The sequence below is a fragment of the Chiloscyllium plagiosum genome, chromosome 19 (genome assembly GCF_004010195.1).
Source record: "Chiloscyllium plagiosum isolate BGI_BamShark_2017 chromosome 19, ASM401019v2, whole genome shotgun sequence".
Classification (NCBI taxonomy): domain Eukaryota; kingdom Metazoa; phylum Chordata; class Chondrichthyes; order Orectolobiformes; family Hemiscylliidae; genus Chiloscyllium; species Chiloscyllium plagiosum.
Window position 1 is genome coordinate 18,560,851 of NC_057728.1, and position 14,693 is coordinate 18,575,543.

Genomic DNA, 14,693 nt, shown 5'->3' on the forward strand with positions numbered 1-14,693 from the left:
TTTCTTTTAAAAGATGTTTGCAGACTCTTCAACTTTGCCTTTTACATTCACTGGCTGAATTCTATCTTTGAGGATGGGAATATTCATTACGCCTCTTCCTTCCGCTGGTTGCTCCATTGACAAGAACTATTCATGATTGAAACATGGCAGACTTCAGAGTCTGAATCTAATCAGCTGGTTAAAGGACAACTTAACTGTCCTAAGCATGCTTATTGTGTTTTTAACATTCATATGCTGTACCTTCAAAAGGTTGGCACTCTCTTTTTAGGTGTGCCTAACCTATGCTCTTACATGGTCTTCAACACTCCTCATTAAACCAAGGTCCATCAGTTTAATAATAGTCTAAAATCTGATTTAGCATTGTTGCAATGGTTCACAGCATGATGAAATGCCCTCAGTGTGAAGACAAAGATCACCTCTTCACAGACTATCCAGTGCTCACTCGAACCAATGCAAGCAGTGAGAAATGTTTCAGTAGGTATATCAGCAAATATGGGAGTTGCTTTTCTCCCCCATTTGTACTGTTGCTCTCACCATCTGCTGCAAGTCTAGGTTGGCTGTTACATTCTTCAGAATTCAGCTAGCTCAGTTAGCAGTGCTGCTGCCAAGCCACTTTTTTTTGATGGGCATTGAAATCTCCTATACAGAGTAAATTCTATGCATTTGATATCTTCACTGCTTCTTCCAAGTCATGTTCAACATGGAGGACTTCTATTCATCAAACAATAAGAAGTACATTACTTGCCCATGTTTAGCCAGATGTCATTAAATATCATGGAGTTCAGTGTGGAGGAATCCTTGATCCACCCTCCCCCAAATGTGCGAGAGTGTCTATTGTACCATGATCAAGAAGAGGTGAATAAGCAGCTTGCAATCACTGCTTGTACAAAACTGGTGCTGCCTGCTTCACCTCGGAGGGAAATGCACACAGAGGAAATCTGGATATGACACAGATCAATGGGAAGAGTTAGGGACAAGGTGATCTCAGCTGTGTTAAAACAGGGGAATATTTTAACAAAGATTTTCAAAACTTAACACAAGTTAAGGGAGCCGTTTTGAGGGAGCCATTTTGTCAAAGACAGAGGAAAAAATGCATGTTACATATGTGAATGGAGAATAGTTCACAAATATTATCACTAAACACAAGAGGTGAGAGATACTACAGGTGAGAAGCCAGTGGACCCAACAATGCATCAACACCTACAAAGATTTGTTTTCTTGAAAACCTTATCCAAACACATTTCATATTACCTCTCACATTACCAGTACAATCTGGTATTATAATTTTGATTGCTTAGTATTCATTGACACCTTCTTCCCAATCCTTAAACAGGCCCTTCAATCAAGTAAGTTTCAAAATCAGTCATCTAGGATACATTAACACCCCAACTTCGCACTATCCAAATCAGCAAGATACATCACCTAGAATGGTAGTAGGCACTTGGGAACAGAACCAACTTCAAATTCCTCTCCATCTCATGCACCAACCTGACTTGTGAATATTGTGTTCCTCCATTGAAGTCAAAATCCTGGAATGCTTTTCCCCAGCTAGCATTTTGAGAAAAGTCTTCATCATAGAGCACAGCAGTTCCCACACATTTTCAAGGATAATAAATATTAGCCTTGTACTCTCACTCTATTTTAACAAGATGAAACTATGATAGTTCAGATATACTTTGGCCACAATTTTTTACAAAATCAACTTGCATTTTGCAAATGGAAATGGCTTTTTCTATGACGTGGTACCAACCAGGAGGGGACTTTAGATGGGGGAGGGGTAGAGCGGTCTACAGCTTCAGTATGAACATTTGCCCTATTACTCACATTTTTCCTGGTAAAGCTGAAGTCAACAATAGATTTTGAACTTAATTTTCATCATTATGCCAACTTAACATGTGCAAATGCCAAAAGCCAACGTTAAAATAGGAACTGCTGTTATAAACTCTTAAAGATGGGATTTTTAAAATGATGTTTTGCACACAAAAAACAAATTTAACCCTATTCTGAAAACATATTCTGAAAACAATTATACGGAATAAATGCATTCATAAAAGTACTGACAAGCATTTTAACTCAACTAAAGTGGCAATTGCAAAGGACAGACTAAGAAATTTGATTGTAAAGCACATTATGAATAATGGTCATCTTTAGCTTAGGTGTGATGAATTCAAAGCAGCATTCTGAACCAACTCACACTAGATACACATGGAGTTTAAGAATGCATGTTAATAGATAGCAATTTTATCCAAAATGCTTATTTAAAATCTAGAAGCAAAATTAAATCAAATTCTACATTACTTTAAATATATTGGTCAGAAATGTAAAACATTTCACATTGTGGAAACTTGGCCATTTTCCCACTTCCACTTATTTCACCTAAACTGGTACAAAATAAACTAAACTAGCCATATTAAATGGCTAAATTAGATCAGTCTTCCACTAATTGAGAAACAATGAGTAATATAAATTGATTTTCTCTAATCAATCACATAAAACAAATGTATTTCCATAACTATATTATTAATTAAATCGATTTTAATATAATTGCCCACTGTTTAGACAGTACCCCTTTGCAGTTCATGATGTTTTTTCCAACTACAATACAGGTTTGCTTTACATGTTTCCACATTGCTGTTGTCAAAGGTTACAGCCAGAACTATGCTGCTTCAGCAGATCTATATAACATACAAAAGTATAATTACAACTTCACAAAAAAAATAAGCACCTTAATCAGAAATGGCTAAGGAGACTCAGAAAACATCATCCTGATCAGAACATTTCCAAAGGTACGGAGAAATTTTTTAAACAGATTTTTGCTTTTTTTTGAGCACCTTTTTCAGAATTAACAAATAACAAAATATCAAAGTAACAGTAACAAAGATTCAAAAGTTACGCAAAAACCAAGTTGAAGACTTTGTATGTAAAATCTTGAAAAACGTTCTAGACTGTAATAGTGATCATTATTGGACTACTCTATTTGCTAGCATTATATCCTTTCCTGAGACAAGCACAAAAACCATATAGCTTGTTCAATTGCTGATCTTTGCAGTTAGCTGGTTACAAGCAGATGGCTTTAACCATATCAAAACTGCCCTCAATGCCTCCAAGCTTAAAAAATAAATAATCAGATAATTCAGAATTACAATTCAAACTACAATCCACAACCCCTTGTCGGCGTCAGGTAAGGATGGTTTCAAAGTTGATTATCATGCATAGGGTGGCAGGGTGGCTCAGTGGTTAGCACTGCTGCCTCACCGTGCCAGGGACCCAGGTTCAATTCCAGCCTAGGCGACTGTCCATGTGGAGATGGCACATTCTCCCCATGTCTGCATGGGTTTCCTCCGGATGCTCTGGTTTCTTCCCACAATCCAAAGATGTGCAGGTCAGGTGAATGGCCATGCTAAATTGCCCATTGTGTTAGGTGCATTAGTCAGGGGTAAATCTAGAGTAAGGGAATGGGTCTGGGTGCGTTCCTCTTCGGAGGGTCGGTGTGGACCTTTTGTGCCCAAGGGACTGTTTCCACACTGTAGGGATTCTATGATTCTATCTACCAATAAAATCTCCAATATTGGATAACATCCAAGCAAGAGCCATACAAATAATGTTGAAACTTTATTGCTGGAACAGCACAGCAGGTCAGGCAGCATCCAGGGAACAGGAGATTCGACGTTTCGGGCACAGGGTGGGCAAGGTATTCAGACACTTGTGAAACATGTCTGTTTAAAAGTTTTTACACAGTGATGTGCTGTTCCAGCAATAAAGTTTCAACTTTGATCTCCAGCATCTGCAGACCTCACTTTCTCCATACAAATAATGGTCAACGAAGTGGGCAAGGTATTCAGACACTTGTGAAACATGTCTGTTTAAAAGTTTTTACACAGTGAAAGAAGAGTAAAAACTAAAAAAAGAGTACTTGCCATGTACTTTTGATCTTGTTTTCAAGGTATAACAAAATATTTGAGCTAGATGAACTATTTTATTCCTGTCATATAATCAATTCACCTAATAAGATATCCAAAAGGACAAAGCATTAAAGTTACATCCATTTTGGCAGTTTGGTAATGAATTCCAAGTCAATCTAAATCAATATTTACATGCTTTTCAAAAAAAATAGGATAAATATTAAGAGATGTACTGCGTATTAAAAAACTATTTTAAAAATAAGTAAGAAATTAGAAAGTGTCATACAGAATAGAAACAGAACAGCCCTATTTTAGCCAGTTTGAGTGGGGGTGGGGTGGGGGGAGAAACAGAAAAAGTAAATGCCATATGCAAAAGAAAAGCTTATCACAGCCTGCTAGTTATTGGTAAACACTGTCAGTACTTCACTTAAATTTGAAATGTAATATTTAAAAAGGAGAAATAATATGCTCTTAAATATGTTTTCCAAACATTAGTACAACACAAGTCAACATTGCTGCTACACACACAAACACACAATTGTTCGTGGCACATAATGTACTGAACCAGCAAATGGGCTCTTTGTATATTATATCATGTTATGTGAAGGATAATGCTCTGCTCAAACAACAGTCAAGTGACACTAAGAAGCATTATTACTGTGCTTCATTACATTAAATTATATTAAACAACCTCATACAGGCAAAGGATTTGCTATCAGCATTCGGTCACTGAAAGCACGTAGTGAATAATTTCAAACCCATCAGTTGCCCAAGTAACAAATCACAGAAAGAGAGACTGCATTATCACTGATTCACTGGCAAGGCAGCAAAGTACTATCAAATCAGCTTCATCATAATCTATTTGTATTAAAATGCATACTGGTTTTGTAAAGAGACTTCTTCCCTACTGTATAATTACTTATTAGTTTGACTTTGCACCAAAAATACTTTTTGTTGTTTATACGTTATCAGAGGTAGTGTCCAGTCCTAACTGTAACAATTTGACCAGTTATTCATGGACTCATTTTTGACCATTTCAAATCTCTTTGTTTTGTGGTCCCTTAATTTAAATTTTGTTCAATTTTACACATCACTGATTTTCATGGTTTTAGGCTGTTTCATGTGTAAGCATTCCCAGTGAGTATGAAATCTTTATCTTTCAACAAAACTGAAATTTAGCAGCTTATTTTGAAGAACAAATGTGAAAAGAGAATGATCTAGATTATCAGATTGATTTTTGTAAGCAATATAATGCAAATTAACCTTTTGCAAAGTACCTTTAATTGGAACTAATTTGCACAAAGTTACCTTTTAAGTGAAATACTTTGATATTATCACAATACTTAATTCAGTATGCTGTTGTTAACCCAGCAATTAAAGAAATGAAATAGAACATTCACAGTTAAATCAGAACAAAAACTCTTAACCTCCCCATTTATTAGAGCGGAAGGAAATAAATCATTTTTCCAAAGACTATTTTTTCAGAAAATGATTAATACTAAAAGTTGCAGTTGATTTCAAATATAAATTACAATAAAACAAAGTAAGTAATGGAGAATGAAGTGATCAAGTAGTTCTCAACAGATCTACAACATTCTAAATAAAAGGTGAACCTTTCCTCAGCACTTCAAAGATGCAAGAAACAATTAACAAATTAATTGACATCAAGAGATCAAATTTTATTGCAACATCCAGAATCTCAAATGCGCAATATTTTGTTAAAATTCTGCACAAATGTTTGTTCTGCCATTTCATTACAGGCTGACTTTACCCGAGCATGGTGCAAATTCCAAAAAAAGTTGTTTCTAAGATGTGACCAAACCAAAGATATCAATACAAGGTGTTTCAATTGTTTGTTGTTACTTGGGAATCAGGATCCTAGATTCCCTGATAACTCAATGAGTAAATAATACTCTCTGACTCAGTGTCAATTGTGTAAGAAATTTCCAGCTTCAGTTGAGTTCAGTCACCTATTTGAGCTCAGTAAGTGATCTCAATGGTGGAGGGAACGTCCATCCCAATTGTCAAATACTACAGAAACAAAGTACTGAACTGAAACCCTTTTCTTGTGATCAAACTGCCCATTAATACTTGTTTCATTTAACTTGTGAACAAATGTCCATTTGGACAATGTACTGGGAAGTTATTGGCCTGCATAAAATCATATTCCAGTTCAGATAAGCACTCTTGAGAAATTTACATCCATTTTTATAAGAAAGTTTAGTTCACTTGAACTTTACAGTTCAGTATGATATGAAACATTACTGTATAAAGCACTTTAAAATAGTTGTCTTTGGGTTCTTCCTACTAGTAGTTGGCGAAAAACATCCATGCTATTGCCACCTAAATAAAGTCTGATAAAGTGATTATAAAGCAGGAGTAACTTAAGAGATTTTGGTACACTTTTTTAAAAAAATTGTAACTACAATACAAAAATGCTGAGTGATCAAAAGACAAAAATACTTTCTTCCATGATGGGGGTGGGGGAAGTAGGCAAGAAACAGTTTTTTGATAAATCAAAAACTGATTTGTTAAACGTACAATGATTATAAGCAGCAGTTTATGTGCTCCCTTACCTCCTGCCCCTCCCGCTCACAAAATATCAATGCGATCAAAATGGTAATGTTAAGCATGAATGAGGCCCCATCCCCCTCCACATTTCAAATGTGATTTCTTCATTCCATAGTTTTCTCCATGTTAGAAAAAAAACACAACACCCCTTACAAAATGGAAGCTTCCACTACTAAATTGAATGTACTAGCAAAATAAATAAATAACAACATATACACAATTACTTCATCCCAGAAACAAAGTGACACTTTCCATCATTAGCTTCGAAAACAATGACCAAGATCACTGATTATCCTTGAAGAATTTACCATTTCGATCTCTAACAAAATTAAGATGCAGTGCTAACTTGGTGCTGCAAGCTGCATTCCAACAGAAACAAGATCAATGGAGTTAAGAAAAACTCAATATACTGTGCGTTTGGATTTTAAACCTCTTAAAATGCTTCATGAGAATTATGATAATCTTTATTGGAAATTAAGAGGTGGTCAAAAATGTGATCGTTTTGCAAAAATACACCAAATTGCTGAGGGGCTGAGTGCTGGACAGAGCCAAAAGCAAGCTGTGCGTTCAATGGCATCTGTTCGTGGTGCTGAATTTTTTTTCCATTGTAATAATCAGAGCTCTCCGCTAGAAGCCAAGCTCCATCAACTGCTCCAAGTATGCAAAGTCGGCCTTCGGAGTTCTCAGCAGCAATATTCACGCACTTCGATATTTTCATATATTCCCCAAAACAAATCGCGTCCCGATCAATACCCCGCTCACTAAATTCACACAACAGAAGAAAAAGGAAAGTGGTCCTAAGCCCGAATCAACCGTTCATACGTCAAATCAGGACAAGGAGACGATAAGTAAGAGCATTATAACTCAAATAAACCACAAAAAAACTAGTTAAGCATTCCGGCAGGAACTGGGTGGGGATCTTGAGGATATAAATCGGTATTATAAACTTAACGTACAAATTAGTTGCCAGATTTTCCCCTTCTCTTTTCATACTTGGAAAATATGTCGACCTATCCAAAATGGACGCCTCAGAATTTGTCAACTTAAACGCACGCACAACTTCGCTTCATTTGGAAGCAAACTCATCTCAACATATAAACCAAAATTTTAACTTTAGTAATTCATCTAGATGCATATTAGCCTTCGCCACACATTATGCAACCTTTAGAAGGTTGCACATTCATTGTTAACAACTCCCCCTCCTTCCTCCCTTCCCCCACAGTTACTTTTAGTGAAAGTCATCGCAAACGCTAAATCGCTATTAGACACATCGATACCTGACCAGAAACTAAACTAATTTCTTACTTGTTTCTCGCTAAGGGATGTTATTCGGGTTTGTCTTTCGTGGAGCTGTTTCTTAAGTTCTCCGTTCTGTTAAAAAAAAAACGTATTTTTAAAATTACATCTGCAATGTGACATGGGCGGAAAATAAATATTTGTCGATTTCAATTCAGTAAAGTGTTAACAATTACTGTTTAGCATGCACACTCTACAGCTATGCTGACTACCAAATGAGATCTGTGCTGATAAAGTTTCTGATCGTCTGTCTTCACGAACACACTGGATAAAGAAAAGACTTAAAGAATCAGCTATTTTACCTGTGGATCTTGCTTCATCTGTGCAACTAGTTTCTAAAAACAACAAAAACAGGAATAGGATATTGATATGAATTTAATATAAAAGGTCAAAGAGCAATATAAGTTATCATGACTGGGAGGAACAAAGAGGCACGCAAACACTGAGTCAGTTTGGAGCATCTCATAAATATTCAAGTCTCGTACTAATCTCCTCACCACACACACACACACATACACAAGCCAACCGCAATAATACTCCAAATCCTTGTTGCTCAACTCGAACACCAGTAAAAACTAGTCTCAAAGTTAAAGACCTTGGATGCAAACAACCTCACCAGCAGGTTATTACTCTTAATTGATCCTTAAATCCCAAACGTCGCTAAGAGATGCCCAGCTTATTATAGGTTTGATTCGCTCTCCCTCTTTCATTCTCTCTTTAGACCATAAAGAGGAAATGGGTTCTTTTTTACCTGATGACACTGGATTTCTACTTTCAGCGCCTCTTGAAGGCTTTGCATCTCCATGGCTGGACTTCAAAAGCACTTTTTCACACACTTTGAATCCAAACGATTTGAAGTTAGTTGTTTGTGCGCGTGCGATTGCTGGCGTGGATGCTTTTTACAAGCGCGTCTGCGAGAATCGAAGAAACTTAAACAGCTTTGAAATAAATAAATAAATAAATAACCCGGCATAAACAATCGAAAGAACAAGTAGACACAGTCTGCAAAGCAAGTTCTTGCCTCTCTTTGCTAGTACGGACACAGGACTCATCACTCACTTTACGCCATTTTTCACAAAACTCTCCCGAAAACAAGTCGGGCAAGGGGTCGGCCGGCTCGGGGCCTCAGCGTTGCCGCCACACCGACGCCTTCGAGCCGCGGGGCCGCCGGGCTCCGGCCGCTACTTTTCCGTTAACGGTTCGAGCGGCTGAATCTAGGGACTATATTCCGCGGGTGCGAGCGCGCCGGGATTTCACTTTGCCTCGAGGAAAAGTTGTGCCTCGGCTGCCAATGCTAATGCAGAGGACCCGGATGGAGCAATGGAACCCTGCCGGAGCAGCCTAGTGCGCAGGCGTCCTCCCAACACAGCTCCATCACCAGCCCCCTAGACAAAGTGATACAGCTGCACATATTTAATAACTAACTTTCGCAGTTACATGTCGTGTTTGGCTTTCTATTTGAATCAAAATATGCGTCGTCTTATACAATATGTAGTTGTTTGATACGTTTGGAAACTTCGCGTTTTAAGTTCATTGTTATAAAACAGAAAAAAAATTGACATTTATAGTTTATTTTTATTCATGGAAGGATATCAGGCAGATGGAATCCGTTTAGAATGGTACTGTGGTCGGCGTAGACAAGGTGGGCCGAAGGGCCTGTTCCTGCGCTGTACTGCTCTATAGCAAGAACAGAAATTGCTGGAAAAGCTCAGCAGTTCTGGCAGCATCTGTGGAGAGAAATCAGAGTTAAGGTTTCGGGTCGAGTGATCCTTCCTCAGAACCCAAATTCAACAATTTATGATTTTGTTTCTGATTTACACCATTCGCAGTTTTTTCGATTTTTATCCTTGACTGTTCTATGTTCTGTATATAGCTTGTTCCAAAGTATACTTCCTAATCCAAGTGCAATAAATATTTTGTAGTAGAAATTTACTCTCAATTTCAATGTTTTAAAGTTGTATTCAGTTCCAAAGTTTGGAGGGGGTAAAAGGAGATTGAGGACAGGTTGTTTATCAGATGTACTTTTCATTCTTGATATGGTAAAAGCAACCTTATGGGGCAATAGATTTTCAGGTATAATGGTGGTGAATTTTTGTGTACTGGAGCTGATGGAAAATGAGTTTTGTGTATTTTAGGGAGGAAAAAAAAGGTGACAAATTAAACGTGTTTCTTCCAAGATTTGTTTCCAGTAATTTCTTTCGCAAGTCTAAATTTATAGAGCAGAGCACGCGAATTTGCATAAAAACAACTTAATTAACACTTCAGATTTTAATCTCAGCCTATATTTTGATGGACGGATTGTCTGTTCAATCAGAAAGCGCCAGCAGTTTCTTGTAGGCGGGGAATCTGCTCCTTTTGGCTGATAGCATTGCCAGCCTACGCATGCTCCTGCCTTTTTAATTACATTGTTACGCACCCTATTCCTCTCTGAATATAGAAATAAAGAACAAGTTGCAGTGTTCCCAACATTAGGGCTGCAAACTGAGATTCGGCTTCGGTCGGCGATGCTTTCTATAGTTTTAAGAGGTCTCTTTTTCTTTTATTCCCTTGGTCGGCGGTCAAGTTTGATTCGTTAGTTGCAGTTTAACCAAAACAGGATGGTTGCAGTTAAAGAACAAAAAAATTAGAATGACAGAGTGTGAGCGAGGGCTGTGCAAGGGCACGGCGCTCAGCCAATCGCAAGTTGCGCCGCATCCAGGGAACGTTCTGAAATGGAATGCTGCGTGACGTCATCGCACCAATCAGCGCAAGGCGTGGGCGGGGCTTGACGTGGAGTAAAGTCGAGAGTTGAAAGGAACAGATGAGGAATCGTAGTCTGAGTCCTAGCGGCTCTGATTCTGGGAGGAAATTAGCCCACGTACACTGGCCTAAAAGAAACTTGCATTTCCTCAAAAATGTATCCCCTGTCTCAACATCTCCGGTTGCTGGAGGGTGGGATGGGGAGGTGTGACTTTTTAAACAACGAATCTTGCTCTCCAACATCCTGCAGTTTGATTTTACACCACCCCACCCCCGCCCCCCAAGAGTGCTGAGTGCTAAAGCAGTCTAACTACAGTCCAAGGTGCAACAGCTCAAGTCAGTGGAACAGCGTAAGGTGTTATACAAGTAAAGATAGGTCTTTGAAAATAGCCGAGAAAATCGGTTCTCCTGATGAAACGCCCAGAGTTGATGAGGTTACTGTTGGCATAAATTTTGTTTAGCAATTTTTGGTCGCTACTGGACCTCTAAATGGAGGGCATAATAATGTGGAAGGAGGGCGTGGAGAGGAACATTCGGAATTTAGCATCTATTTGAAATCTGTTAAATGACGTTATGATTACCTTGCAAATAACATGCCGCAGATCCTTTTGTTGAAATGTTTAAACATTCTGTTTCCTTTTAAAGGTTTACGGAATTATTCATGACATATGAAAATTAATGTGATTTCAGCCCCATCCCCCTCCTAAGCTTGGATCCACAGTACGTTCAGTTATATTACTTTTTATTCCATGTTAGATAGTAGAACTCTAGAGCTCTTTCCTAAACGCCCATTTTGCTGTTACCTTTGAACTTCATCGACTTTCAACACATTTATACAGCAAAGTCAATATTGCAGCCTTTTTATTGAGTCTGCGTAAATAAACGCTATTGCATGTACGTAGACTAAGAACTATCAAAGCCAAATTGAAGAGTAAAGGCCATTTTCTTCCCCTCCCCCGTTAAAATAGCATTGTGGTAAGGATGCATACTGTATAAGAATTTAATGGAGAATTATCCAGCTTTGAACACAACATACAATTTCTAACCCAAAATTTTTCTATGGATACTTAAAAAAACTCTTTTAAGGACTTAAGTTTTGGTTTCTTAAAATATTAATATTTAGTTTACATTTCACCTCTGCAGTTATGTGATCTGACTGAGGGGGGTGGGAATGTCCAGGTGATTTTGTTTTTTGGAGTGTTTTCATTGGGAGTATAAATTGGAATTTCACACAATTGTGGTAGCTCAGACTGAAGCCATTCAGCCCATTCTGTCTCTGACAGTTCTTTGAGAAAATTCACCCAGTGCTTCCTGGCCATTTCTCTGTGATCCTGCATGCTCTTCCTTTTCTGATAATAATCCAATTCCTGCTTAAATTGATTTGAAACCCTCGTCACACTGTCAAGGAATGTATTCCAGATATTATTCAGTCATTCGATGAAAACATTTTTCCTTGTGCCTCCAAGACATTTTTTGTCAATTACCTTAAATCTTTGGTGCCTCTTTCTCCATCCTTCTGTCAGTTTGAATAGATTTTCACTATCTGTTCAAAACCTTCATGCTTTTTGAATATTTTTATCAACTCTCCTTCAACCTCCTGATCTCAAAGGAAAATAGTCCTAACTTATAAAATCTGTGAAATTCAAGTTCCACAGCTCCTAAACCATTCTCATAACCTTTTTGCACTCTCCCCAATGGCCTCACATCTTTCCAGAGCATAGCAACTATGACTGTACCCAGTATACCAGCTGAGACTGAACTAGTTTAACTTCTTTTTGTACTCTTGGCTGAAAAATGAGTCTCTGCTATACTTTTGCTTGTCCAATTTTCACATTTTTTAGTGTGCTATGGTGCTAAAATCCACTTGTTGGGAACAAATATTAAATATTTTATTATCTATAACATACTAAATTTATTGAGATAAAATTTAACCTGAGTGAAAATGACATAAAACAGCTCTAAAAATGCAATTGAAAACTTTACAAATGTTCATTCAATTCATATATGCACAATTGTAAATGTTAAAAATCTTATTTTTAGCATACATGTTGAATTTCATTATCTAAAGTGCAGAGTACTTTTGAGCAGTGACCCGTAACTGATGGGAAAAGTTTGCCTTTATGTGGTGCTTTTTGTTTGTACATTTACTACTTTCCTTCTCTCACTGCCTTTTTTGTTCCTTTCTTATGAGCAAGATGCTGCATAAGTAATCATCATTTTCATCCCTTTATACTCTAGCCACCTTGAGATAAAGACCAATATTCTTAATATGATTTTTTTTTAATAACAGTGTATTTGGATTTCTGAATTCCCTTGCTATTCCGTAGTTCTTAGTCTCATTGATATTAACATTTTTCTGCTTGTCTTTATTGGATCAAGTTTCCGCATATTGATCTTTCTGCCAGTTTTACCTGTTTATTTCATCTATCCTTGTAGCTTCCGAGTTCAGACTGCACAACGTAATGTTCCTCCTAACTTGGCATCAACTGTAAACAAGAATCTAAAGCTCGATATTCCTCGATGAATGTAATTTTTGAATAATGGGAGGGTTGGAAGTGAATTTATGTGAAGAAAATACTTTAATTTCTACGAAATGCTCTCTACCTTAATTAAATCCAAACCACCTCTGTGGTAAACATATTACACTTCTGCATAGTAATATTCTTCAAGTATTCTCTATTTCCACTCAACAATAATATGTATATTCATGTGGGTTTAAAAAAAGCCTTTCTCAGCATCTGACACAAGATCGCATACAGAATTGAAGTAATGCCTCAAATTTAATTTTTTGAATTCCAACTTCTGATGAAGCAGTGAATATAAAAGCATTTTTGACATAATTTTAAGTTAAATGAAAATTCAAATAATGGAATAATGTAAACCCCTGATATGCTTTTTATTGTTTAGATGTTCAAGTTATTGTATAGTATTTTTGGCATTATTATGCCAATTCTATCAATGATGCTAGGCTTGGGATACTGAACTATCGCATACATTTTGTAATGTTTGTTTTACAAGCACTAGTAAAACCAAAGAAGTTCTCATGTCCATTCCATATTCAGTATTTCTAAACTTTAACAACTGTGTACAATGTAAAAATTAATTTGCAGAAATAATGGTTTTTTAGTCTATTCTTTCTCTCAATTAATGATTCCAGTGTTGGTTAATTAGACAGAAAGAAAGAAAATGCACTTAAAATGTGTCTTTCACCAGCTCAGGATATCCAAAAGTCCTTGACAGTAAATGGAGTGTAGTTACTGCTGAAAATGCAGCAACCAGTTTATGCTCAACAAGTTTCCATGTAAAATAGTGAGCAGATAATCTACATTTTAATGACGTGGGTTGTGGATAAATGTTAGCCAGGCCACTGGGGAAAATTCCTCTACTCTTCAAGGTGTGCCTTGGAATCTTTTATGTGTATGTAAGAGAGGAAACCGGAGATGCTATAACATCTCATTCAACAGATGGCAATTTTGACAACGCAGCACCCCCTCAATACCATACTAGTATGTTAGACTAGAATATGTATTTAAGCTTCTGCAGGAATTCAAACATAAAATTCTGACTCATATGCAACTGTGCTACTGCTAAACTAAGGACAGACACTTAAAATTGAATTGTTTGGAATTATTCATCTAATGAATTATTTACCCTCATTGCTAAAAAAAAAGAATCCAAACAACCAATATGTTCCCTTTACAGTTAAAGTTGCTGAAGTGGAGCCACAGAAAATGGGGGAGATACTAAATTAATATTCTGCGTCAGTATTTACTGTGGAAAAGGATATGGAAGATATAGACTGTAGGGAAATAGATGGTGACATCTTGCAAAATGTCCAGATTACAGAGGAGGAAGTGCTGAATGTCTTGAAACGGTTAAAGGTGGATAAATCCCCAGGACCTGATCAGGTGTACCTGAGAACTCTGTGGGAAGCTAGAGAAGTGATTGCTGGGCCTCGCTGAGATATTTGGATCATCGATAGTCACAGGTGAGGTGCCGGAAGACTGGAAGTTGGCAAACGTGGTGCCATTGTTTAAAAAGGGCGGTAAAGACAATCCAGGGAACTATAGACCAGTGAGCCGACGTCAATGGTGGGCAAGTTGCTGTAGGGAATCCTGAGGGACAGGATGTACATGTATTTGGAAAGGAAAGGACTGATTAGGGATAGTCAACATGGCTTTGTGC

The 14,693-nt window shown here is 37.3% G+C and overlaps 1 protein-coding gene and 1 long non-coding RNA gene across 4 annotated transcripts in view; one reads left to right on the forward strand and one right to left on the reverse strand.

The window, feature by feature from the left end:
• LOC122559558 (PHD finger protein 21A-like) overlaps window positions 1-9,404 on the reverse strand; it is a 58,028-nt gene extending 48,624 nt beyond the window's left edge. The window contains exons 1-4 of one of the 3 annotated variants that reach the window (XM_043709224.1): window positions 8,829-9,404; window positions 8,521-8,707; window positions 8,072-8,104; window positions 7,779-7,844 (exon numbers count right to left, since the gene is read on the reverse strand). In XM_043709224.1, the coding sequence (XP_043565159.1) occupies window positions 7,779-7,844; window positions 8,072-8,104; window positions 8,521-8,574 (153 nt within the window). In that variant the 5' untranslated portion in view covers window positions 8,575-8,707; window positions 8,829-9,404. Of the gene's footprint in view, window positions 1-7,778; window positions 7,845-8,071; window positions 8,105-8,520 lie in introns of all 3 variants that reach the window. The other 2 variants (XM_043709226.1, XM_043709225.1) reach the window with 2 other exon arrangements.
• A 909-nt stretch (window positions 9,405-10,313) lies between these two features.
• Window positions 10,314-13,703, forward strand: LOC122559560. Its single transcript, XR_006314461.1, has 3 exons — window positions 10,314-10,858; window positions 11,154-11,228; window positions 12,945-13,703. It is a non-coding gene; the product is annotated as an uncharacterized LOC122559560 (long non-coding RNA).
• The last annotated feature ends 990 nt before the right edge of the window (window positions 13,704-14,693 follow it).